Raw genomic sequence first — 23178 nt, 5'->3', positions numbered from 1 at the left:
CACGTGTACACATGCTGATACGTCTCCATCAGATACAAATAAGAAATAAGATGAAATAAGATGAATCTTGCAATACATTTAATCATGCATTCAGTTAATTAGATCCTTCTGACGCCAATGTTTGTTTTCATACAACAACCCGATGTCCAACGTTAACACATTTATTTATTCATCATTTATTTACTTTAGACCTCCTTGACATTGACCTTATCAGGATGACCTTCTCAATATGTCTTCCGGAAGTGTACGTTGTTAACTTCACTGCGCATGCGCACAAACAACCGCGAAAACCGGTGAGTATGTCAACAGAAACAGCTAATGTAGAATAAATTTTATTTTAGAATACATAAGAGAGAACATAGAATAAAAATATTTATATGTGACACAATTGACGGTGTATTTAACACTATATTGTAGGTGAAGTATTAACTTAGCATTTTTGCTAACTTTGCTTAGCTAGTTTTGTAATCATTTTTCAAAAAGTCCGATATAATAAAAACCCACACACGCATTTAAAGGTAAATATACTCCCTATTCTTATTCATAAAAGCGTGTAAAATATGTTTGTTAGTTTCTTTGCACAAGATGAAGCCAGCTCGAGGGTCGTCGAGAGCATCAACACTGGGTCCTAAATGCGCAGGACGGAGAGGAAAAAACTTACAGCAAGTAAGACTGATTCATTACTACTTAATCTGGCCAAATTGTATTGTTATCGTGCACATAAGATAACAGAGATTTTCTGTACTTTAGAAACCAGTGCCTGAGATTGAGAGCACACAAGATAAGACAAGAAAGAAAGGTGAGTTTGGAGACCCTGCTGTTAGTATAAACAAGAAGGAGTTTATTTCTATTCTAGGAACTCAAAATTACTTGCTTTACTATTTACTTGTGCTGATAATATGCTGTGTATTGTTCTCGTAAGGACACAGCGTTACTCAATTGCATGTGAACACAGGACACGTTTTGGACAAACATTTAACACTGATGATGTGAATCAAGTCAAGTAACTTTTATTGTCATTGCAACCGTATAAAGCTGTTGCAGTACACAGTGAAATGAGACAACGTTTCTCCAGGATCATGATGTTACATAGAACAAAGACAGAGCTAAGAACTTAGTAAGTTAGTCCTAGACACATAAAGTGCATCTATGCAACTTGGTGTACACAGTGCAGGACACAAGACAGTACAGGACAAAAGACAAACAAGACAGTGCAAACCAAAAATTACAAGACAATACAAAAAAGAAGACAATAAACAGAAACAGCTCTGACCAGTGTAAATACTGTAGGTTCAACTGTACAACATCTACTGTATGTAGACACCTGACTATCAGGCATTATAACTAGCCATAGAAATTTACATAGAGTATAACCATTGCCTTCATTTTTCTGGGACATCTTTCCATTAGATGTTTCTGTTCCTACTAAAGATTTGCGTTCATTAAGCTACAAGAGCATTAGTGAGTCACTGATGTCAGGTGAGGAAGTCTGGGGTGCGATCAGTGTTCCAGTTCATCCCAAAGGCATTGAGTGGGATTGAGTCAGGGCTCTGTGCAGGACACTGGAGTTCTTTCACCTTCATCGACTTGAACACAATATGCCTTTATTGAGCTTTGCTTTGTGCACAGGTGCATTGTCATGCTCTAGCATGAGTTTCAGCCTTTGAGTTTGAAGGAAAATTGTAAAACCATGGCATGCAAAAACATTCTATAAAATTGTGTAGCAACAGAACCATGAGGATGATTTTCAGTTGTCTAAAGAATTTTGGCCATACAGTGTAAATAATGGATTTTATACCTCTTATTTCCATAACTTTGAGGAAAGCAAGTTATGTATATAAACATTATATGGCCCAGCAGGTGGTGAACACAGCCTCAGGGGCATTTTGTGTATCAGATGGTGGACGTTCATATGAAACATCCTGTTTTTCTGGACGTATGATGTTTGTTACAGCAGCATCTACAAAGAAACATTATGCTGTAGGTCATATTTCCCGGAAAACAGGAAGTTGAATTGCGCAACTGATCTGCAGTTTGAAATAATTTGGTCTTTGTGCAAAGACCCTACCACAACCAACCCCAAAACAATCTTAACTTTGGCCAAATGCCATTAGATTAATATTAAAATAAAGTCAAACAGATTTAAGATACAAAATATTTATTTGTCACGTACACAGTTATATTCAGTATACAACTTGCAGTGAAATGAAAATCTGACTCATCCTAGACTGCGCATATAAATAAACTACATTTAAGAACTAATACGGCTTGTAAGTAGACATTTAACTCGTTTAAATACTGCTATGTGCTAGTTAACCAGTTTAAATACTGCTACGTCCTGTTAACCAGTTGTTTTTCAATTAAAATGATTTTATCTGCAGAGCTAAGAAAGGTGAAAAGTCAGGAAAAATGGAAACCATTGGACCCGGCCTCCATCAGGGTCATCGACAACATGCTGAGTTTGTCAATACTGTGAGCAACCTAATGAGACCTTTTTGGAAATAAATCACTAGTTTTATTCATTTTCAGTATCACAGTGTCTATTTTGCTTTTATAGACACGTCCTTCCAATGAGATCAAAAGAAAAAGAGGAATCACAGAAACACCTTAATTCCTTGAAAGACCAGTAAGACACACACTTAGTAATCTGTGATCATTTACTTTCCATGATATATTTCATAGCTGTTAAGTTATTAAAAATGTATTTATTATTATTATTATTTCAGGTTCCTAGCTAAATGTTCTCAACTCCCTGTGCCACCTCAGAAACATGGAAACTTGATGCACTTGTCCCAACAGTTCCACTCTGAGAACCAGAAGATTAAGAATGGCAAAAAGAAAATTGAGGCATTAAAGGTAAAAGAGTAAAAAAAAAAAAAGAGGAGTGTTTTTTAATTGTCATATTTTTAATGCATAGCTGTACGCTGTTCTTTGGTGGTCCAGGTGGCAGAATCCTGCACTCTCAATGACCTGGCCCTGGTTTGGGGTCCAGAGATAACTGGTTCTGCTGGTGCTTGTTGGTAAGAGCGGTAAGCAGAGAATAGCACAAGAACAGGTCAAACTGTTAGCTCAGGTAGCTACCTGTGGTGAGCAGAAAAGCATCTCAGAGCACACAGAAACAGCAGATGATCACACTGGGTTCCACTGCAGTCAGCAGACAACAGGAATCACTTAATTGGAAATTGTGCTTCCTGACGTATAGCATGCACTTGACAAGCGTCGGTTGTGATATTGATGTGCAACATCCAGTAGTGCTCTGCTTTATCAGCGATGTGTGTTTTTGTTTGAAGGAGCGCAGCCAGGAGTTGGTTAGCCAACTGGAGCAGCTGCAAGGAAAGATGGACTGTTTGGAGAATGAGTGCAGGGTCATGAGGAACAACCTGGAGGAAGAAGAGTTAAAAGCACAAACGGTATGCACTAAAGGCAAAGCAACAACAAATGTGTTTTTATTGCATGCTCCAGATTATCCATTGTTTTTTAATTTACATCCATTTTTATTTGATTATTTTTAATACTCATATGTGAAACTTATTATTTACTAAATAAGTACGAAAGTTGCATTTCTGAAGATATGAATGTACCTGTAATGTAGACATATAGTGTGTGTGTGTGTGTGTGTGGGGGTGTGTGTGTGTGTGTGGGTGTGTGTGTGTGTGTGTGTGTGTGTGTGTGTGTTTCCATGAAACAGTTTCAAATCATTAAACACGCAGTTTTAGGTTAGAAAGTTTTAGACAAATATTTAGATTTTTTTTATTATTGATTTAAATTCTTCGAAATGATTCATTTTATTAAATGTGTCGCGCTTTTCATTTTTAAAAAAAAAAAAATGCCGACTGCACATGTCTTAGTGCCGTTTATTGTAGAGTGGAGTCTCTAAAAAGGTTTGGAGGAATTTCTTTGTTCAAAAAAAAAAAAACAATTTGGAAGCTTTTTCTCGTCAGAGACGTCGTACAGAACTCTTAATTACCCAAATAGTGCGAGTTGTAGCCAGACTTTACATGTATTGGTGTTATGTATATAATCAGAAGGAAGTTATTCGTTTTATTAACATCTGGCAGATGGCATGACGTCTTCATTACTTGACTCCGGTTAGCAATATTTTAAAGGATAATCCAACTGACTGAAATGCCATGGATTTTTGGAGACAGTGAGTCTCTTCTTTTAGTGACATGCTTTAGAATAGATTTACTGGTGTTGTAACATGCCTTAATCACAAACCTCAGATAAAGGAGGTGTGTGTGTATATATAATACACTGTAATGGGTACAGAGCATTCCAGACATGTTAAAAACTATAATTTGTCAGTTTGTTAAACGGTGTTTTGACTCTGGATGGGATGCAGATTTTGATGTGAAATCAAGCCATAGTCAGGAAACAAAAGCTGCTGCAGGTGATGATGATGGAGCTATTTTTAAAAGTTGGATCAACAAAGGTTCTGTTCAAAGACTTGGTTGAAAGAAAAAAGAAGAAGCTGCTAACTTTCTGTCTTTAAGTCACAACCGTCTATATCAATAAAGCACGTGTTACATCAGGGATCTCACAATAAGGGATCGTTCACTGGTTACTTGTATTGGTGTAACATTGGAACATTGGTGTCTTACACGTTTCTTTTCATAGTTTATTCAGCTGGCCGATCAAGCTGTTCTGCGTCTTCCTGCTTTACCACGATATCCTGAAGATGAGCCCACGTTACAGGTACAGAGCAGTAATTCACAGGTCACAGTAAGCCACAGTGTCATTTTCTTGCATCATTCTATTTAAAATATGTTTAAAATTAAATGACCTGGGGATTTTCCTTTCTGAAAATACCCAAGAATACTGAGCAACCTTTTTTTTTTGCTTGGGTGGCAAATACAGCTTTAAGTGTGGAACTCATTTAACACTTTTAAACCACAGCTGAAGCTTGGACGTGAAGTCAGTGGTGCTGAACAATCATAAAAGAGAAGGTTTCCTGTTTTCACATGAGACACATCCAGTATATAGTTACTTGATTACTTGATAATAGCGATGCTTAAAAGTACATAAAGTTTGGAATAACCAGAACATTCTAACAACAATTAAATGTTTTCACTTTTATACCACCGTGTCGAGTTTTAATGAATAAATAAAAAAAAAAGAAGTGACATACGGCGACCCATACTCAGAATTCGTTCTCTGCATTTGACCCATCCAAAGTGCACACACACACACAGCAGTGAACACGTTGGGGGTTCGGTGCCTTGCTCAAGGGCACCTCAGTCGTGGCCGCCCCGAGACTCGGACCCACAACCTTATGATTACAAGTCAGACTCTCTAACCATTAGGCCACGACTGTTGCACTGCAGGATCCCTGTGACCAAACTCTCAGAAATGTATGAATAATTATCTGATTTGAAACTGGGTGAAGGAGGGAAACAAGAAACATCTCATTAAAACGGATCTGGTCTGAATATTTTTATTTAGGCTACATAGCCCATAGTCGTGTTACAGTTTCCCAATTCAGTCTAATATCGTAGATCCAGCACAGCAACATGCAGATAGTCGGAGTCGGCCCAAAAGTTTTTAAACACAGTAAGGTCCATGTCGACATTTGGTGTGTAAATGTGGGCGGTAGCAGCAGGTTAGTGTTTCAACCTCAAAAAGTAATGAATGAATTGAGTAACCGCTTTAACCTTATCAGAGTCCTGGTGGATCCAGTGCTGATCTAATCAAGGTTTGAGAATTTGAAGTAATCAAGATTGAAGTCAATCTTTAAAGACCTTTTTTTTTTATTGGTGTAACTTAACATGATTTGTTAAATATAAGAATAATTTACAGTATGATACTCGTCTGTAAACAACATGGTCTTTGAATACAAAACAGTTAATTCAATAGTTTTGTTAAACTCCTTTGCTTTGTGCACAAAATTGAGTTTGGAACAAAATATGGAAAATTCATAGAAAGCTGTTGTATACAATGGTGTACTTACAACTTTGTGGCAACAGTTTGGGGAGGAACCACATATGGGTGTGCACAAACTTTTGGTCCTACTTTGAGCTTCAGTCCTGTTTGTTACCAAGTCGGTAACTGAGAGCTTGTCTGAAATATTTGCCAATCATCGTATGTGGAAATCGTGTGTTTGATCAGGACGAGCATAAGAACACACTGTTCAAGATATCTTATTTCTTCACAGAGGAATTGATTCCAGCATCTTAACCGGCAGCGTGTTAAGGCGCTTCAAAGTAGATTTTCACGCAGGCTGCACAGTCTGAGTTTATAATTCAACAAAATATAGTGAGTAAATATCTCACTATTTAAAATACTGAATTTCACCAAGAGTGGATTTAATAATATACACAATTCTACAATCAGTCTAGAAATATTTTTTTTCTGTGTTTTACTGAAGCCTTAGGACGAGACCAAGGTTCACAGAGTTAAAACAAGGGATTCTTGAGAAACTAAGGGACATAATTTTTTATTTCTAAATCTCTGCTAATCTGATACAGTTAACAACATCGTAAGATCGTATAGAATTGATCGCAAGATAATTTATTGTTGGTAATTTTGTGTAACATGCTAAACATTTTCACATCCCACATAAATCTCCTTTAAATGGAAATCTGCCAAGAGCTACAGTACATGAAGCAGCAACACCAGCCACTAATTTCCTTTTTATGTTGCAAACTAGAAACCAAAGTATTGCTGCAACACTCTCAAAACAGAGAACTTCTGCATTATGGCCTGTTCACTATTGCCTTGTAAATAACAATGTCTTTCGTTTTGACTGCAGTGTAAGACTTTTTACACGGTCACTGCTGAAGGAAGCGGTGCTGATCAGCTTATGAGATAATATTGTAATTTTGCACTGGGTCGATTGGTTGATTTTTGCATTTGATTGGTCCATCAGGAGAAGATCATGAAAGCAGTGCCTGATCCCAAAGCTGTCATGAAAGCACTTCAGAAAAGAAAAATCACTGCCAACGTAAAAGCCTTTTTGGAGTTGGCGCATAAGCAGACTGATCACCTGTGACTCACTTCCTAACTCCAAACAAGTGGATCATTGTTTTATATTTGTTTTTTGTTTTTTTGTGTTTTTTTCCCCAACTCGAACTGTAACACTTTTTTTTTCTGGTTTAAAACTATGTTGTATGTTAGGAATTAATGTGCTTGTTTATTTCAATAAGATTAGCGTTCATTTAGAATTAACTCCAAAGTCACCGATATTCAACACATGCAAAAATAAAATAACAGCATTCACTAAATGTGTGTTTTTGCTCTATATGGTTTATAGTGATACTCTGATTGTAATCGTAAATGATTATTAACACTCGGACAATTTTACTTAAATAAATAAATAATGCTGTCCAGTTCTCACAGTATTTTGCAAGTTGTTTCAGAATTTTAATGAGATTTGTAACACAACAATAAATTTTAAACGTTTTCATAGTGCAACAGAATACACTTGTGTATGTCGGTGCATAAACTTAATAACCATAATAACACAAAAGGAGAAATTTTGCAGGATTTTAGCCCTTGTTATATACAGTACATCTCTACTCAAAGAGGCTGATGCAGCAGGGCTTTAGTCCTTCGGTCTTTCCGGTCTCTCTCAGCTTCACCTTTCACAGCTATCCTTCCCGATATCTCCACGGGTTGTACACTGGATTTCTTATTAATGTGAGAGTAAATGTCACTAAGCTGAACTAACAGCTATACCTTTTGTGAGTGACCTTTTCTTTTAAGTATAATTGCAATGAAGATATCTTAATTATTAAGTCTGAACATTGACCCTGCAGCTTGAAGAGCACTGGGGGAAATCTTAAGAGTTCACATTACAGAAATATATAAAGAAATTTATATTTGAAGTCCATTTGCTGTCTCTTACATCCTTAGCTGGTCAGATAGACTTTGTTTCAGGAAATGGTTTCACTTCTCGGAGTTTTGACCACAGCACAGCTTTCTCAAGAGTGCGCAAACTTTTGAAATATCCATTGTTGAACAATGATTTGCATTTAAATCTGGGAGTCTTTTCTCCGCAAAGACTTCCTGCGCAGGGATTCGGAAACGTCTTCGTTAAAGACTCGCACGATGGTTGATAGCAGCGAGTCACGGAGAGTGCGGCTCAGTCCGCGTGCAGCAAACACGTACAGAATTGGGTTGAGTGCGCTCTTGATGTACACGAAGAACAGGGACACGTATATGCCAAATTCTGCTCTTGCAGAAAGATTTTGCCAATCGTGCCGGCTACTAGCCAGTGCTTTGAGGAAGCGGCAGGTAAAGTACGGCACCCAGCAAGTGAGAAACAGGAGCATGGTCAAGAAGAGGATCCGGTAGAGGCGGTTCAGCCTCTGTGCTGTGTAAACGGATCCAGTAGGGGAAGTGGGTGAAGAGACGGGCGTGCTGGACAATGACATCCCGGTCTCGGACCTTCTTGCGATAATAATTACAGCCAGGTTGCAGGATAAGAAAATTACCAGTGGAAGCAGGAAACCTGCCACTGACTCCAACACGAACAGCAGTGTATTTCCAGTGTCATTTACATTCTCTTTACAGTGGGTCTGGTTATTTTTACCTTGTTTTAGACCAGCAGCTGTAATGTAGGGCACAGAGAGTGCACAAGCTAATGCCCACTGCAGGATGCAGACAAGTGGCACCACCCAGCGTGGCCGCCTCATTCGAGCCCAGACAGGCCGTAATATGCACAAACACCGTTCCAATGCGATGGCACTCAGCAAAAAGGCCCCTACATATAATCCTAGGCAGCGCAGGAACATAATCAGTTGGCACACAGGCTTTCCAAATGGCCAGCTCATGCCATTCAGAAGAAAGCCCAGCATGACGGGAGTGCGCATAATTAACATTAGGTCAGCCAGTGCTAAGTTCACCACGTATATCCGGAAGCTTCCAGCACCCTGTGTTTCACCTCCTATGGATCCACTTCTTCTCCTCTTGCGGAATCCCAACACCCAAACCACCAAACTGTTCAGAGTTACACCCACCACGAAGATCAACACCGTCGCTATCATCTGCAACACCTGTCCCGCATCCATTGGATATCTGGGGAAAGATGATGAGGCATTTTTTGGCATTGCTATTACATTTTCTATTCATTTAAAATGATTCATTTAAATTTTAATTAATTTAATACTGGATATTTGTGATGTCTGTTGATCATTCAAAGAAAAAAAAAAATCAGATTCTTCCTTTAACCCGAGTGTGACTAAACCCATACTCATGAATGGAACATTGCCAGATGGCAGTGCAACACACACTCTTTGTTAATGGATCATTAAGGATTATAATGCTTTTAAAGAGCGCAATCATTGAGGGTTTTTCCAATTCCACATACAGTAAAAGCCATAATCATAAACAACGTCTTTCAAATGGATAAAAATGTATTTTAAATAGCTACTGCTACTACTGCTGTGAACCGGTGTCCCGTCCGGGGTTAGATTTCCCGCCTTGTGCTCGATGTTAGCCAAGATCGGCTCAGGATCTACTGCTACAGGAAGATGAACGATTGGATGATCTTCACTGACAAATTAATATATGTTAAAAACCATCTAAGTAAGAAAAATAGCACGGAGTCTCCTCCTACATTTCCTGTTCTTAGCAGAACGTGTTAAAGATACTGTGCAAACTCAAGATTTTCTATAATAATTCAAGCCCTGTGGGTTGTGGCTTTGACGCTAAAAGACTTCTTTCAGTCAGCCGATGTGTGTGAGAGATATCAGGTCCGTTTCTTGTTGGCTGTTAAATTCACTACCTGCATACATCGGTCTTTTGTTATATATCAGCAGTTTGCAGATAGAGACCCTAGGTAAGGACTAAACAAACATTCATTTAAAGGGCGTCAATAATTTCGACATAGACGATGCTAATATTTTTAAAGGAATGAATAAATACGTTTTTCCAAATTTAGAGAGAAATTTGAAAGAATAAAATGTGTTCTAAAGATGAGAATTTTAAACCTTGGTTATTTCTAAAGAAATAAAAAAGATGTTTTGGAATGAGCATAAGTCAATATCATTGTAAAGTTGTCGGCACTATAAACTGTCTACACTATAAACAGCAGGTATCCTGGGCATAGTTGTAGTTTTTTCCTGCGCAAAAGTTTTTTAAAATGTATGGTGTAATATAGCTTGATTTTTTTTTTTTTTGCATAAATAACACATAGGTTAGTTCTACAGTTGCTTTCAAGTATGTGTGTGTGTGTGTGTGTGCATGCGTGCATATTTCTCAAAGGAATGCTAACCCTTTCCAACTCAGGCTAGAACAAGTTCCAGTGTAAAGAACCTGCTGTTCAGAGCCTGTCTACACCAATCCAAAACACTGCAAGAACACACCTTAACACGTTTATCTCGACTCGCACATTCTCCTGACTCACCTTGGGAGAAATGTAATATCTCCCCAATATTGAGTTATTAACCCAATATGGTTTAATTATACAGAGATCATGTCATAATCTTCTGTCATGCTTACCTGTAACTGTAGCAGTCTGCCTGTGGATGGTGACAGTGATGTTACATGAGCCAGAGTTAGGAGAGCAAAACTCCACAGTGTATATTTGTCAGGTTGGGGGGTGGAAAGACAGCAAGAGCTGGTATAAGAAATTAGAGAGGGAGTGTTCTCTCTTACTATCGACGAAATCATTAGAGGCGTGTTAAAGAAAGCTTTCATGCCCACGTAGACATGTTCCTTCCTCTTTAAATATTGCAGCAAGCTGATTGCAAAACAGACTCTGATAGCCATCGGGTGCTGTGTGTGAACGTGTCCCTGTCACTCCACAATGACGCTTGTTTCTTGGTAGTTTCATTTAGAGAGTATATTCTTATATTTGTTTGAGGAACAATCTCAGACTGCTGCTCAGTCTTTGCTCTAGAACACAGTGCAGTAAGTGAGACATACAGCATGGATAACTAATCTTGCCCTTAATAGCTGGTCTGTTTCCCCACCAAGGCATGCTCAACTTTTGTGGGAAAAATATACTGTACCATTCAGATTAAAAACTTTCACTTGGGTGGGTTGTATATTGTACTTTATATATATATATATATATATATATATGAATGACTGATTAACGGTGGAAATTTCTAATCTAAAGATGTTCATTAGGCTTTGTCCTTCTATGCTTGTACCCTGTGTGCGTCATGACCAGAGACTGACATTGTCATCAGTAAGTTTTGTTAAGATTATGACAAGGGCAGTAGGGACCTGGGACGAGTTGTCTATAAACAATGTCCAGTAGGTCCTCTAAAAGACCTTGGCCTGGTCAGATTAACTTGGTCAGGAGATGAGCAATCTTGATGTAATCAATGATCGTGGCCCTTCATTTCTCATGCTACAGTAAATGTGGAGTGTTGGGTCCTTCTGCGCAGCTCAGCACAATAAATTGTGTAACCTTCTTTATTCTTGCCTGTGTCTACCAGTGTTATACTTTATTTTTTAAATCTCTCTAACCTCAGAACTTCCAAAGGATTCTGCGCTTGAGAGTCGACTCTGGGGATTCCCGGGGAGGCCTCCAGCGCTCGAGCCTTGAAGGCTGTTAACTTCACCTCGAACCACAAAATTGGCCATGAGCGTGAGAGGACTCGGGAGTTCACTGTGAGCCGCCTCAACACCAAAATCAAAAGTATTTGTACACGTGGAAGGTGAGTGAGAGGATTTATCTTATTTTAATTGTAAGGTTGTAAGGTTTTTTTTTTTCAAGAGAACCCTAGTTAAATTGATTAGTGTTGAATAGTAAAATTATATTGTTGGTTGTCTCTGTGTAGAAAGGGCTGTAAAGACAGGATTACAAGACACACCATAATTCAGCTGTTCTATTCTAGCAATGATACATTGTTTGTACTAAACATTTGACACGCCTAAGAAAATGGTTTTATTTTTTTTTAATTTGAATTAATTAATAATTTTTTTACTATTTATTTTATTTTTTATTTATAAATCTGTGTCATCTCTGCCAGGAAGTTTAGCATCAGTTCATCACATATAGAGCTTTCATCTTATCTATAGAAATTTTCCCGCATTAAAAACGGTCACTTGGGTAGGTTGTTTATTGTACTTTTTTTTTTTTTTTTAAATATAATGCTCTCAAATTATTGGCACCGTTTTTTCATTTGACATGCCTAGGAAAATAGTTTTATTTATTTATTTATTCATTTATTTATTCATTTATTTATTTATGTGTTTGTTTATTTGTTTGTTTATTTATTCATTCATTCATTCATTCATTCATTCACTATACTGAGTATTCAAGAAGCCTTTGCTGCACAAATCAGGTAATGTGTACAAAATACATAATCATGTCCTCATAACGACTCAGGATCGAAGCGTCCCACATCACAGTAAGGACAACGGGGAGAAATTTCATTCGTTTGAAATCTTTCCAATTCTATTCAATGTAATTGTTTTACCAGTACAGCACTTTATCATGTACACTATAATACCGGGCAGTAAGCCAGTACACAGTGGGATTAGCATCTGAAATTCATCTGAATAAATATCATGCAATCTGAAGAGATCAAACTTTAACTGATATGTCACTGAAATATAAAAGTGTTCTTTTCTTAATCTGTGTCATCTCTGCCAGGAAGTTTAGCATCAGTTCTTCACATATAGAGCTTTCATCTCATCTATATAAAATTTTTCAGCATGCAGAAACCTAAGAATGTAAAGGGCCTTCGTATATATTTCATGAAGGATTGGTCCAAGTTTCTTTGGATGAAAAACAGTGCTGTTATTTTCTACAGGCATCACAACATATTAATTTTCAAACCAGATGGAAAAAACACCTCTTAAAAATGCTGTAGAGATTCAAGAGTATGCAGGCGAAATGGAAAATATATATAAAAAAAAAAAAAAATTATAAGATTGTATCAGACATGCAGCTTACACATTTTGCAGAGCTGTTTTCACCCCAATATTAAACACTGCAAATCAACTGTCATTCTATGGGGGAAAACCACTTCCCTCTTTAACACATCTTTTAGCCTGTGTCTGTAGTGACAAAGATTTCTGGCAAGAGAAATGGAGAAATTTTGACAAAAACTTGGAACTTTGGCCCAAAGTCCAAATACATTGCTCAAAAAAAAAATAAAGGGAACACTTAAGCAACACATCCTCGATCTGAATGAATGAAATAGTTTTATTAAATACTTTGTTTTTTACATAGTTGAATGTGCTGACAACAAAATAACACAAAAATGATCCAACTTTGATGTAATGTCCTTAAAACAAGTCAGTAGTGAGGCTCAGTAGTGTGTGTAGCTTCCACGTGCCTGTATGACATGAGGTCTAGCATCGTCTTGCATTAGGAGGAACCCAGGGCCAACCGCATATGGTCTCACAAGGGGTCTGAGAATCTCATCTCGGTACCTATTGGCATTCAGTCTACCACTGGGGAGCACATGGAGGGCTGTGCGGTCCTCCAAAGAAATGGCACCCCACACCATTACTGACCCACTGCCAAACCGGTCATGCTGGAGGATGTTGCAGGCAACAGAACGTTCTCAACGGCGTCTCCAGACTCTGTCACGTTTGTCACATGTGCTCAGTGTGAACCTGCTTTCATCTGTGAAGAGCACAGGGCGGCAGTGGCAAATTTGCCAATTTTGTTGTTCTTTGTAAGCACAACCCCCACTTGTGGATGTTGGGCCCTCATACCACCCTCATGGAGTCTGTTTCTGACCATTTGGTCAGACACATGCACATTTGTGGCCTGATGGAGGTAATTCTGCAGGGCTCTGGCAGTGCTCCTCCTGTTCTTCCTTGCACAAAGGTGGAGTTAGTGGTCCTCCTGCTCCACGTCTCCTGATGTACTGGCCTGTCTCCTGGTAGCACCTCCATGCTCTGGACACTACGCTAACCACTAGAGTGAAAGCACCGCCAGCATTCAAAAGTGACCAAAACCTCAGCCAGAACGCATAGGAACTGAGAAGTGGTCTGTGGTCACCACCGGCAGAACCACTCCTTTATTGGGGGTGTCTTGCTAATTGCCTATAATTTCCATGTGTTGTCTATTCCATTTGTACAACAGCATGTGAAATTGATTGTCAGTCAGTGTTGCTTCCTTAGTGGGCAGTTTGATTTCACAGAAGTGTGAACATTATGTTGTTTAAGTGTTCCCTTTATTTTTTTGAGTGTATTTTGATGGTAACATTTCAAATATTAATATTGATACAAAGGAAATTAATAATAAATAAATAATAAGCAGTTCGAACATTATATAAGGGTTGTGGTTTCCTGTTTTGATTTTGGTCCTGATTTTTATCAAGTCAGCAGTTTCTATAAGTGTATCTGCATCTTTCTTTCTTTCTTTCTTTCTTTCTTTCTTTCTTTCTTTCTTTCTTTCTTTCTTTCTTTCTTTTTTTTCAGCTGTGTCTCTGCAAAGAAATGCAATATTTGTGCACATACTAATAATAATTTTATTTAAATAAATTTATCATTTTATCAATTTTTTCAACATTCATTTTATCAATATCAATTACATTTCCCATTCAGTGTACTTGCACATTCAGCCGGTACGGATGATGAGATAAGATGATATGAGATGTACTGTTATTAATCCCCACAGGGGAAATTCAAGGTGACACAACAGAAGAAAATAAGACTGACTCTAAATGAATCATGTTTCCTTCCTGAGCCTCAGTGAATATTTAGGCAGTTTTTGTAATAGCTGTATACGAGTCTCTCAGTGTGCTCAGTATGAAACGATGGATCTGAAGAAGTTATTGGAAAAGGGAACAAATATGACTGGAGGATTTTCCTTGAAGAACTCTTAGCAGTTTTTAAATAAAAAATTAAAGAAATCTTTTTTCTTTTCAATTACTATCATTGCAGATTTAGCAATGGTGTGTAAGCGTAGATGGATGGAGGGATGGATGTGACGATTATGTGTGTTTGTGGAGATACTGGTTGCTGCTGATGGTAAAAAAAGACCTCCCCAGAAGTCTTAAATCATGCGGCTGGATGAGTGCGTTGCTGAAAGTGCTCAAGATCCGCCTCTGCTCAGCATAGAGAGAATGAGAAGGATTACCTATGTTCGCTTTCAGCTTTTCTCCTCATCCTCAGCTTAACTGTGGCCTCCACATGGTTAAATACCATCTCCACCACAGCGCTGGTCTCTCTCTCCGGCTTACTCAGTTTAATGGCACCAACAATCCCAGTTACACCTCCCCAGGACCCCACAGCAGAGAAGATAATGCTGGTCAATACAGGCTGATAATACGTTCACAGCAGCTTAGGTTTAGACTAATTAAAGTACCTGAGCTTCCTGAAAGATAGTCCTGCTCTGTCCATTTCTGTAGAGAACCTCAGTAATGTTAGAGTCCAGTTTTCTATTGAGTTTGCTCCATAGGAACTAGTTCTGTAGTTCTCCTCTTTTTTCTCCTGGTATTCTCTGAGATTCAGCAACAATAGTGGGGGGATCTGAGAACTTCTGCAGATCTCAGCAGTTTCTAAAATACTCAAACCAACCCAAAAAAACATTTCATGGTTAAAGTCACTGAGATCACAGTTTTCCCCCATTCTGATGTTTGATGTGAACATTATCTGAAGTTCTATGATGATGATTTTTTTATTCATTGTGCTGCTGCCACATGATTGGCTGATTGAAATGTTGTTTTATTAATTTTATAACAACTGTAAAAAAAAAACAAATAAATATTTTTCTTTATATTTTTTATTCCAGATTTTTATATTTCCATAAAGCAGCTTTAAGACAATGTCTGTTGTTAAACCGCTATACAAATAAATTGAATTGAATTAAAAATTTCCAAAAAATAAAAGGTTAAAAAGTGAGTTTAAGTGAAAACCTGAGACAATTTAGAGTTTTGATCTCAGATCAAAGTAGCAGGCAGTTTAACAGATTAACTATGTTTGACAGTAGAAAGTTATCCTTGTTGAGACAACATACTGCAAACATGAAATGCTGAATATAATCATGATGGAGAACAGCAGCAGATGAGAAATGAATCTCTGACGCCTTCTAGTGGCTGATTTGTAGACACTTTTTAACTTTTACAAATCAGTAGTGACGTAAAAAAAACATCAAATCATTTTTTCTGCACAGTCTCTATTACATGTTCTCTGTCAGTCCTCAGATTTTCATTCGTTCCTTAATATTTTTGACAATTTTTTTCCATATTGAATGAAATTTAGTGAAATGAATAATTCACTAAATAAATTTTAACAAATTCCATAGGGTCATCACACATAAAGGAACTGTTCTCTATCTGTCTATCTGTCTATCTATCTGTCTGTTTATTTGTCTGTCTGCCTGCCTGCCTGTCTGTCTGTCTGTCTGTCTATCTATCTATCTATCTATCTATCTATCTATCTATCTATCTATCTATCTATCTATCTATCTATCTATCTATCTGTCTGTCTGTCTGTCTGTCTGTCTGTCTGTCTGTCTGTCTGTCTTTCTGTCTGCCTGCCTGCCTGCCTGTCTGTCTGTCTGTCTGTCTGTCTGTCTGTCTATTACTTAAGACGTGAGAAAAGTTACTCATGGAAACAAATTTGGTCCATTAGACAAATTAATGCTGAAGATAATTTCAGACACAATTGATCAAATATACAGTTTAACACATTGTGACAATACTACTATATTCTACTAATTGATTAATTGATTTTCTTTACAGATCTGTAAATTCTGGAGAAAATGACTTCAACCAGATGTTGCTATCACAAGAAACCTATACTGTAGAAAAAGAATCTACCCACATTAAATAACCCTAAATAGAATTTAAACCATCTCAGTAATACCCATTAAAGCCCACTGCGTGTTTACGGCACTGGTTGACTCACAGTGTCATCAGTGGCACTAAAATAGTAAGATCACAAAAACACAATTCTCAGAATAAACAGTAAGCAACAAACCATTTTTTGTAAATGATGTATGATGACGTTTGAAACCAGTCTGGAAAGTTTTTCTATAAAAATATTTAGTGTGAATTTTTTTACTTTTCCCATTACTTTGGGAAGTGATGAATTTAAGATCAGTGCCAGACATTATGCAGGAATTGAAAAAAGGACAAGGATTTCAGCACTAGTGTCAAATCTTCCTTTTAATAGGCATGAAGCAATTGCACCCTGCTTTCTGACCACAACCTGGGTGATGTCATCCAGCATGGGCTGTGACATGAATTTGTCTGGTGTCAAAGACGGTGGACCAAGCAAAGTAGAAAAATTGGGACTATTTAATTGACTCTCGACCGAGGTGATAAAGATGCGATGGACCTCATGATGCTCTTAAGAGAAGAATCTGAAAAATAACTGATGCTAAACATACATATGGACTGATAGTGACGAACGGTTTTAAGATAATTGACCTATAATCATAAAACCTGCTTCTTAATCCTGCAATTCTGGCAATAAAAAATAAAATAAAAACAAGACTGAAAGTATGGACGTAATTGTGTGTGGGTAGACAAAATTAACAGCTAACTGAAAAGTAACAGGGGGGCACGGTGGCTTAGTGGTTAACACGTTTTGGTTAAACCGAAATGAGTTTCCTCCGCAGGGTGGCTGGGCGCTCCCTTAGAGATAGGGTGAGGAGCTCAGTCACTCGGGAGGAGCTCAGAGTAGAGCCGCTGCTCCTACACATCGAGAGGAGTCAGCTGAGGTGGCTCGGGCATCTGTTCCAGATGCCTCCTGAACGCCTCCCTGGGGAGGTGTTCCGGGCATGACCAACCAGGAGGAGGCCCCGGGGAAGTCCTAGGACACGCTGGAGGGACTATGTCTCTCGTCTGGCCTGGGAACGCCTCGGTATTCCCCTGGAAGAGCTGGAGGAAGTGTCTGGGGAGAGGGAAGTCTGGGCGTCCCTGCTTAGACTGCTGCCCCCATGACTCAGCCCCGGATAAGTGGCAGAAAATGGATGGATGGATGTTTAACAGTATGTTGGGATTAGTTTACTTTCCTCCTGCCTTTAATTAGTGTAACTGGTTCTAACTCAGCTGAACAAAGTGTTGGCATTCGTTGTTATTTGCCTCATGGGCTAAGGAAATATTATATTTTTGTAATCTGTAGATCTCCTGTGGGCCCACCACCTACAGGAGAAACCGTAAGGGGCTGGTGCAATGTGGATTGGGTGGCAGTCGAAGGCGGGAGCCTCGGCGACCCAATCTCCGGACAGGGAATCTGACCCTAGGGACATGGAATGTCACCTCCCTGGGGGGGAGGAGCCTGAGCTGGTGTGGGATGTTGAGAGATACCGACTAGAGATAGTTGGGCTCACCTCCATGCACAGCTTGGGCTCTGGAACCCAACTCCTCGAGAGAGGCTGGACTCTCTACTACTCTGGAGTTGCCCACGGTGAGAGGCGCCTTCGGTTCGGGGAGAGGTCTCTCACTGTTATTTGTGCTTATGGGCCAAATGGCAGTGTAGAGTACCCGACCTTCTTGGCGTCTCTGGGAGGGGTGCTAGGAAGTGCCCCGACCGGGGATTCCGTCGTTCTACTGGGGGACTTCAATGCTCACGTGGGCAGCGACAGTGACACCTGGAGGGGCGTGATTGGGAGGAATGGCCCCCCTGACCTGAACCTGAGTGGTGTTCTGTTATTGGACTTCTGTGCTAGTCACAGTTTGTCCATAACGAACACCATGTTCAAGCATAAGGGTGTCCATCAGTACACATAGCACCAGGACACCCTAGGCCAGAAGTCAATTATCAACTTTGTGGTTGTTTCATCTGACCTCTGGTCGTATGTCTTGGACACTCAGGTAAAGAGAGGGGCGGAGCTGTCAACTGATTACCACCTGGTGGTGAGTTGGGTCCGATGGCAGGGAAGGAAGTTGGACAGACTTGGCAGACCCAAACGCACTGTGAGGGCCGCTGGGAACGTTTGGCAGAGTCTCCTGTCAGAGAGACCTTCAACTCTCACCTCCGGCAGAGCTTCAACCAGATCCCGAGTGGACCATGCTCTCCAACTCCATTGTAGACGCAGCCGCACGGAGCTGTGGCCGTAAGGTCTCCGGTGCCTGTCGTGGCGGCAATCCCCAAAACCGGTGGTGGACCCCGGAAGTAAGGGATGCCATCAAGCTGAAGGAGGAGTCCTATCGAGCCTGGTTGGCTCGGGGGACTCTGGAGGCAGCTGATAGGTACTGGAGGTTCAGCCTGGGTGGTTGCAGAGGCAAAAACACGGGTCTGGGAGGAGTTCGGTGAGGCCATGGAGGACTATCGGTTGGCCTCTAAGAAATTCTGGCAAACCATCTGGCGCCTCAGGAGGGGGAAGCAGTACCCTGCGCACACTGTTTACAGTGGGAGTGGGAATCTGCTGACTTCGACTGGTGACATCCTCGGACGGTGGAAGGAGTACTTCAAGGATCTTCTCAACCCCAACAACATGTCTTCCACTGAGGAAGCAGAGGCAGGGAGCTCGGATGTGGACTCGTCGATCCCCCAACGCTGAGGCCACTGAGGTAGTTGAGAAGCTCCTCGGTGGTAAGGCACCGGGGGTGGATGAGATCCGCCCTGAGTACCTTAAGTCTCTGGATGTTGTGGGGCTGTCTTGGTTGACACGCCTCTGCAATATCGCGTGGCGGTTGGGGACAGTGCCTCTGGACTGGCAGACAGGGGTGGTGGTCCCTCTGTTTAAGAAGGGGGACCGGAGGGTGTGTTCCAACTACAGGGGATCACACTCCTCAGCCTCCCCAGAAAAGTCTATGCCAGGGTACTGGAGAGGAAAATTCGGGTTATAGTCGAACCTCGGATTCAGGAGGAACAATGCGGGTTTCGTCCTGGTCGTGGAACACTGGACCATCTCTATACCCTCACCAGGTTGCTGGAGGGTTCATGGGAGTTTGCCCAACCAGTCCACATGTGCTTTGTGGATCTGGAGAAGGCATTCGACTGTGTCCCTCGTGGTGACCTGTAGGGGGGTGCTCTGGGAGTATGGGGTCCGGGGCCCTCTGCTAAGGGCTGTCCGGTCCCTATATGACTGGAGCAGGAGTTTGGTTCGCAGTAAGTCAGACTTGTTCCCGGTGCATGTTGGTCTCCGGCAGGGCTGCCCTTTGTCACCGGTCCTGTTCATTATTTATATGGACAGGATTTCTAGGTGCAGTCGGGGGCTGGAGGGAGTCCGGTTTGGGGACCACAGGATTTCGTCTCTACGTTCCTACCCTCACGTATGGTCATGATCTTTGGGTCATGACTGAAAGGACAAGATCCCGCAGGGTGGCTGGGCGCTTCCTTAGAGATAGGGTGAGGAGCTCAGTCACTCGGGAGGAGCTCAGAGTAGAGCTGTTGCTCCTCCACATCGAGAGGGGTCAGCTGAGGTGGCTCGGGCATCTGTTTCGGATGCCTCCTGGACGCCTCCCTGGGGAGGTGTTCCAGGCATGTCCAACCGGGAGGAGGCCCTGGGGAAGACCTAGGGACTATGTCTCTCGGCTGGCCTGGGAACGCCTCGGTATTCCCCCGGAAGAGCTGGAGGAAGTGTCTGGGGAGAGGGAAGTCTGGGTGTCCCTGCTTAGACTGCTGCCCCGGCCCCGGCCCCGGCCCCAGATAAGCGGTAGAAAATGGATGGATGGATGGATGTACTCTGTAGAAAACTTAATCTGAGAACAGCACATTTGCAGCATAGGTTAATAGTTTATTGAATTCATTCATTTATTCATTCATTCATTAATTCTTTTATAAATTAATTCACACACACACACACACACACACACACACACACACACACACACACACACGCTCATATCCAGAGTGACATACATTTATCTCATTCATACATCTGAGCGGTTGAGGATTAAGGGCCTCACCCAAGGGCCCATCTGTAAAACCTGGACGGCTGAAGATCAGAAAAACATCTGAATTTTTCCCAATCTTCAACTGTCCTTTTTAGGTGATACTGTGCCTCTGTATCCTTAGATTCCTCTTCTTGATTGACAGGAGTGGAACCTGATATGATCTTCTGCTGGAGCTCATCCATACCAAGGTTCAGAAACGTAAAGCTGAGAAGCTTCTCATCTCACCACAGCTGAGTGATTATGTAGCATAATCTTACTTTAACCTACCTGTCAGCTGAACCAGTCTGACCGCTGTCCTCTCTCAACAAGGTGAATTTACTCACTGACTTGCTGCTCACTAAACGGTTTCTTTTCCACCAGCAACATTCTGTGCAAACTCTAGAGACTGTTGTCTATGAAAATCCCAGGAGATCATCACTTTCTGAACCGTGTTACAGTCAGTCAATGAAATCAGATTTTCTCCCCAGCGTCATGTTTGATGTGAACAAACACATATCCATTTAATTGTATGCATTGCACTGTGTTTGCATTGTAATGTGCCACAAGTTCAGTTAAATAAGCAGGTTTTCTTATTAACGTGGTGGGTGAGTTTACAATAATATTCTGGTAACTGGTGGACAGGCTGTTAGAACAACCCTAAAGTAAAAATTTCAATCAGTACCGATGGATGGAAACATTCAACTCAACAACTCAACTCAAAGTGCAGGAAGAAGAATGGGGCAGACACGTTGTAACGTCTATTCCTTTTTTAGGTCATAAGCATGCATTTGATGTCAATAGGGAAACCCACCTGTGTTACAAGATGACTTATAGATATGAAGTGAGAATGTGAATACGAAAAACTCCATTCTGACTAAGAAATTCTCCATCTAACTCAAAACAAAAGTATTATGCTAATTGTTCTGATAGTCATTTTTACTTTTTAAAGAAATTGCCTCTAATTCATAGCAATTCAATTTCTAAGAATTAAAAAAGGGGTTGTTTGGAGGGTTACTTCCATTCCACCCATGAGAATTTAATTACATTTAATTTGTTAAGAGCACTTTTAACTTTTGACATTGTCTCAAAACAGCTTTCTAGAGTTTATAGAAAGTTTAATGATTTCATTTGGAATTTATATCGAATGAGGAAGCCAGAGGAAAAGCTGAAAAGGAAAAACTCCCCCAGAAGAGCCTTTTTTTGGGTATCAACATAAATTCTGAATTTATTATAGATTTAATTCATAAATAATACATTCATTCAGGAGAGCATCTATTGCTTTGATTATATTTTTTACACTCAATGTTGAATTCATCTGTATTTTCTTACTGTTGTTGGCACAAAAAGTCCTATTTCCACTTAGCAAAGGTCGTATTCATATTTTATATGACCTTTGCTTAGCTGAAACTTTACGTGGCATTCATTTCAAAGACTTTCATGCCTAATAGTTTCTGTTTTATGTCATTACATATAGAACAATGTTTCATTCAGCTTGTTTTCCACTAACCTTCCCACCAGTATGGTTTACTGTGAATGCACCTACACATTCTTTCACAATCTCTATAATAAAATTAGAGACAGGATGTTCATACTTTTACTGATATAGAAACAGCTGAGCACTCAGACAACCGCTTGTTTCCCATTCAAATGAACACTGAAGAGGTGTTCTTTACTTTTTTCCATTTTTTTTTCTTACTGATTGAATAATAAGAGGAAAGTTGTCCTTTCTGCACATCAGTTTGTCAGTCTAAATGGGAGATTATTTAAACAGATATCAAGGAGCATTAATGAAATGATCTTGCTATTACCAAGATCAATACAATACCAAGATCAATACAATATTTTCTATTTAGCATGAAGCTTGATTCTGATCGGTCAGATGGTGCTTATTATTTTCCATTCCTTCTGTTTCATGTCAAGATGCACAGTATACACATTACCATCATGAGGACAAACTGCATCAATGGAACTTAGTCTTTATTATAACAATTATTTAGATTTACACTGATTATCACCTGTCCTAATACACTTAACATCTAATATGCAGTACGGCTCCAGATCCTTAGTTTAAGGGAAAGTTCACGAGGAGAGCAGCTAGTTTCACTGTTTATTCTCTTCTAAAGAATGGTGAATAATTTAAGGTTTATGTTGTGTAGCTCTCGTGTAGACAATCCCTACTGACAATAACTGACCTGAGTAACAAGTCATGGTGACTCACTAAACTACTTAATTATGTGACTTTAACAAATGCAGTAGGGTCATCACATATAAAGGAACTGTTCACTATCTATCTATCTATCTATCTATCTATCTATCTATCTATCTATCCATCCATCCATCCATCCATCCATCCATCCATCCATCCATCCATCCATCCATCCATCCATCCATCCATCCATCCATCCATCCATCCATCTATCTATCTATCTATCTATCTATCTATCTATCTATCTATCTATCTATCTATCTATCCATCTATCAGTGTTGTATA

The 23178-nt window shown here is 40.0% G+C and overlaps 2 protein-coding genes across 6 annotated transcripts; one reads left to right on the top strand and one right to left on the bottom strand.

The window, feature by feature from the left end:
- Positions 1-211: 211 nt before the first annotated feature.
- Positions 212-21732, top strand: LOC113648938 (centromere protein Q). 5 transcript variants are annotated; one of them, XR_007138469.1, is made up of 10 exons: positions 212-293; positions 572-666; positions 751-799; positions 2382-2472; positions 2558-2626; positions 2727-2856; positions 3291-3410; positions 4618-4695; positions 11424-11609; positions 20830-21732. XR_007138469.1 is itself a non-coding variant. In XM_047803402.1 (9 exons), the coding sequence occupies exons 2-9, from the start codon at positions 586-588 to the stop codon at positions 11505-11507; spliced, it is 702 nt and encodes a 233-aa protein (XP_047659358.1). In that variant the 5' UTR covers positions 212-293; positions 572-585; the 3' UTR covers positions 11508-11630. The 5 variants fall into 5 exon arrangements, 3 of the variants coding, with proteins under 3 accessions (XP_047659358.1, XP_047659357.1, XP_027012276.2); XR_007138468.1 differs by lacking the exon at positions 20830-21732 and adding an exon at positions 16602-17359; XM_047803402.1 differs by lacking the exon at positions 20830-21732 and having other exon boundaries at positions 11424-11630.
- On the bottom strand, positions 7336-10598 carry LOC113648937 (C5a anaphylatoxin chemotactic receptor 1). Its single transcript, XM_027156474.2, has 2 exons — positions 10441-10598; positions 7336-9015 (listed from the first exon to the last, which is right to left on the bottom strand). Exon 2 carries the CDS (start codon positions 9006-9008, stop codon positions 7971-7973), a length of 1038 nt encoding a protein of 345 aa, XP_027012275.1. The 5' UTR covers positions 9009-9015; positions 10441-10598; the 3' UTR covers positions 7336-7970.
- Positions 21733-23178: the final 1446 nt, after the last annotated feature.

The sequence above is a fragment of the Tachysurus fulvidraco genome, chromosome 18 (assembly GCF_022655615.1).
Source record: "Tachysurus fulvidraco isolate hzauxx_2018 chromosome 18, HZAU_PFXX_2.0, whole genome shotgun sequence".
Lineage (NCBI taxonomy): Eukaryota > Metazoa > Chordata > Actinopteri > Siluriformes > Bagridae > Tachysurus > Tachysurus fulvidraco.
Note: the sequence above shows the minus strand (reverse complement) of the source record. Positions and strands in the feature narration are given on the sequence as shown.

What these genes read in the sequence shown, in the direction of transcription:
- LOC113648938 (XM_047803401.1), top strand. Translation starts at nt 586, where the DNA reads ATGAAGCCAGCTCGAGGGTCGTCGAGAGCATCAACACTGGGTCCTAAA. An exon ending in GAGGAAAAAACTTACAGCAA is followed by an intron (nt 667 to 750) that starts GTAAGACTGATT and finishes TCTGTACTTTAG; the next exon opens with AAACCAGTGCCTGAGATTGA. An exon ending in CTTAATTCCTTGAAAGACCA is followed by an intron (nt 2,627 to 2,726) that starts GTAAGACACACA and finishes TTATTATTTCAG; the next exon opens with GTTCCTAGCTAAATGTTCTC.
- LOC113648937 (XM_027156474.2), bottom strand. Translation starts at nt 9,008, where the DNA reads ATGGATGCGGGACAGGTGTTGCAGATGATAGCGACGGTGTTGATCTTC.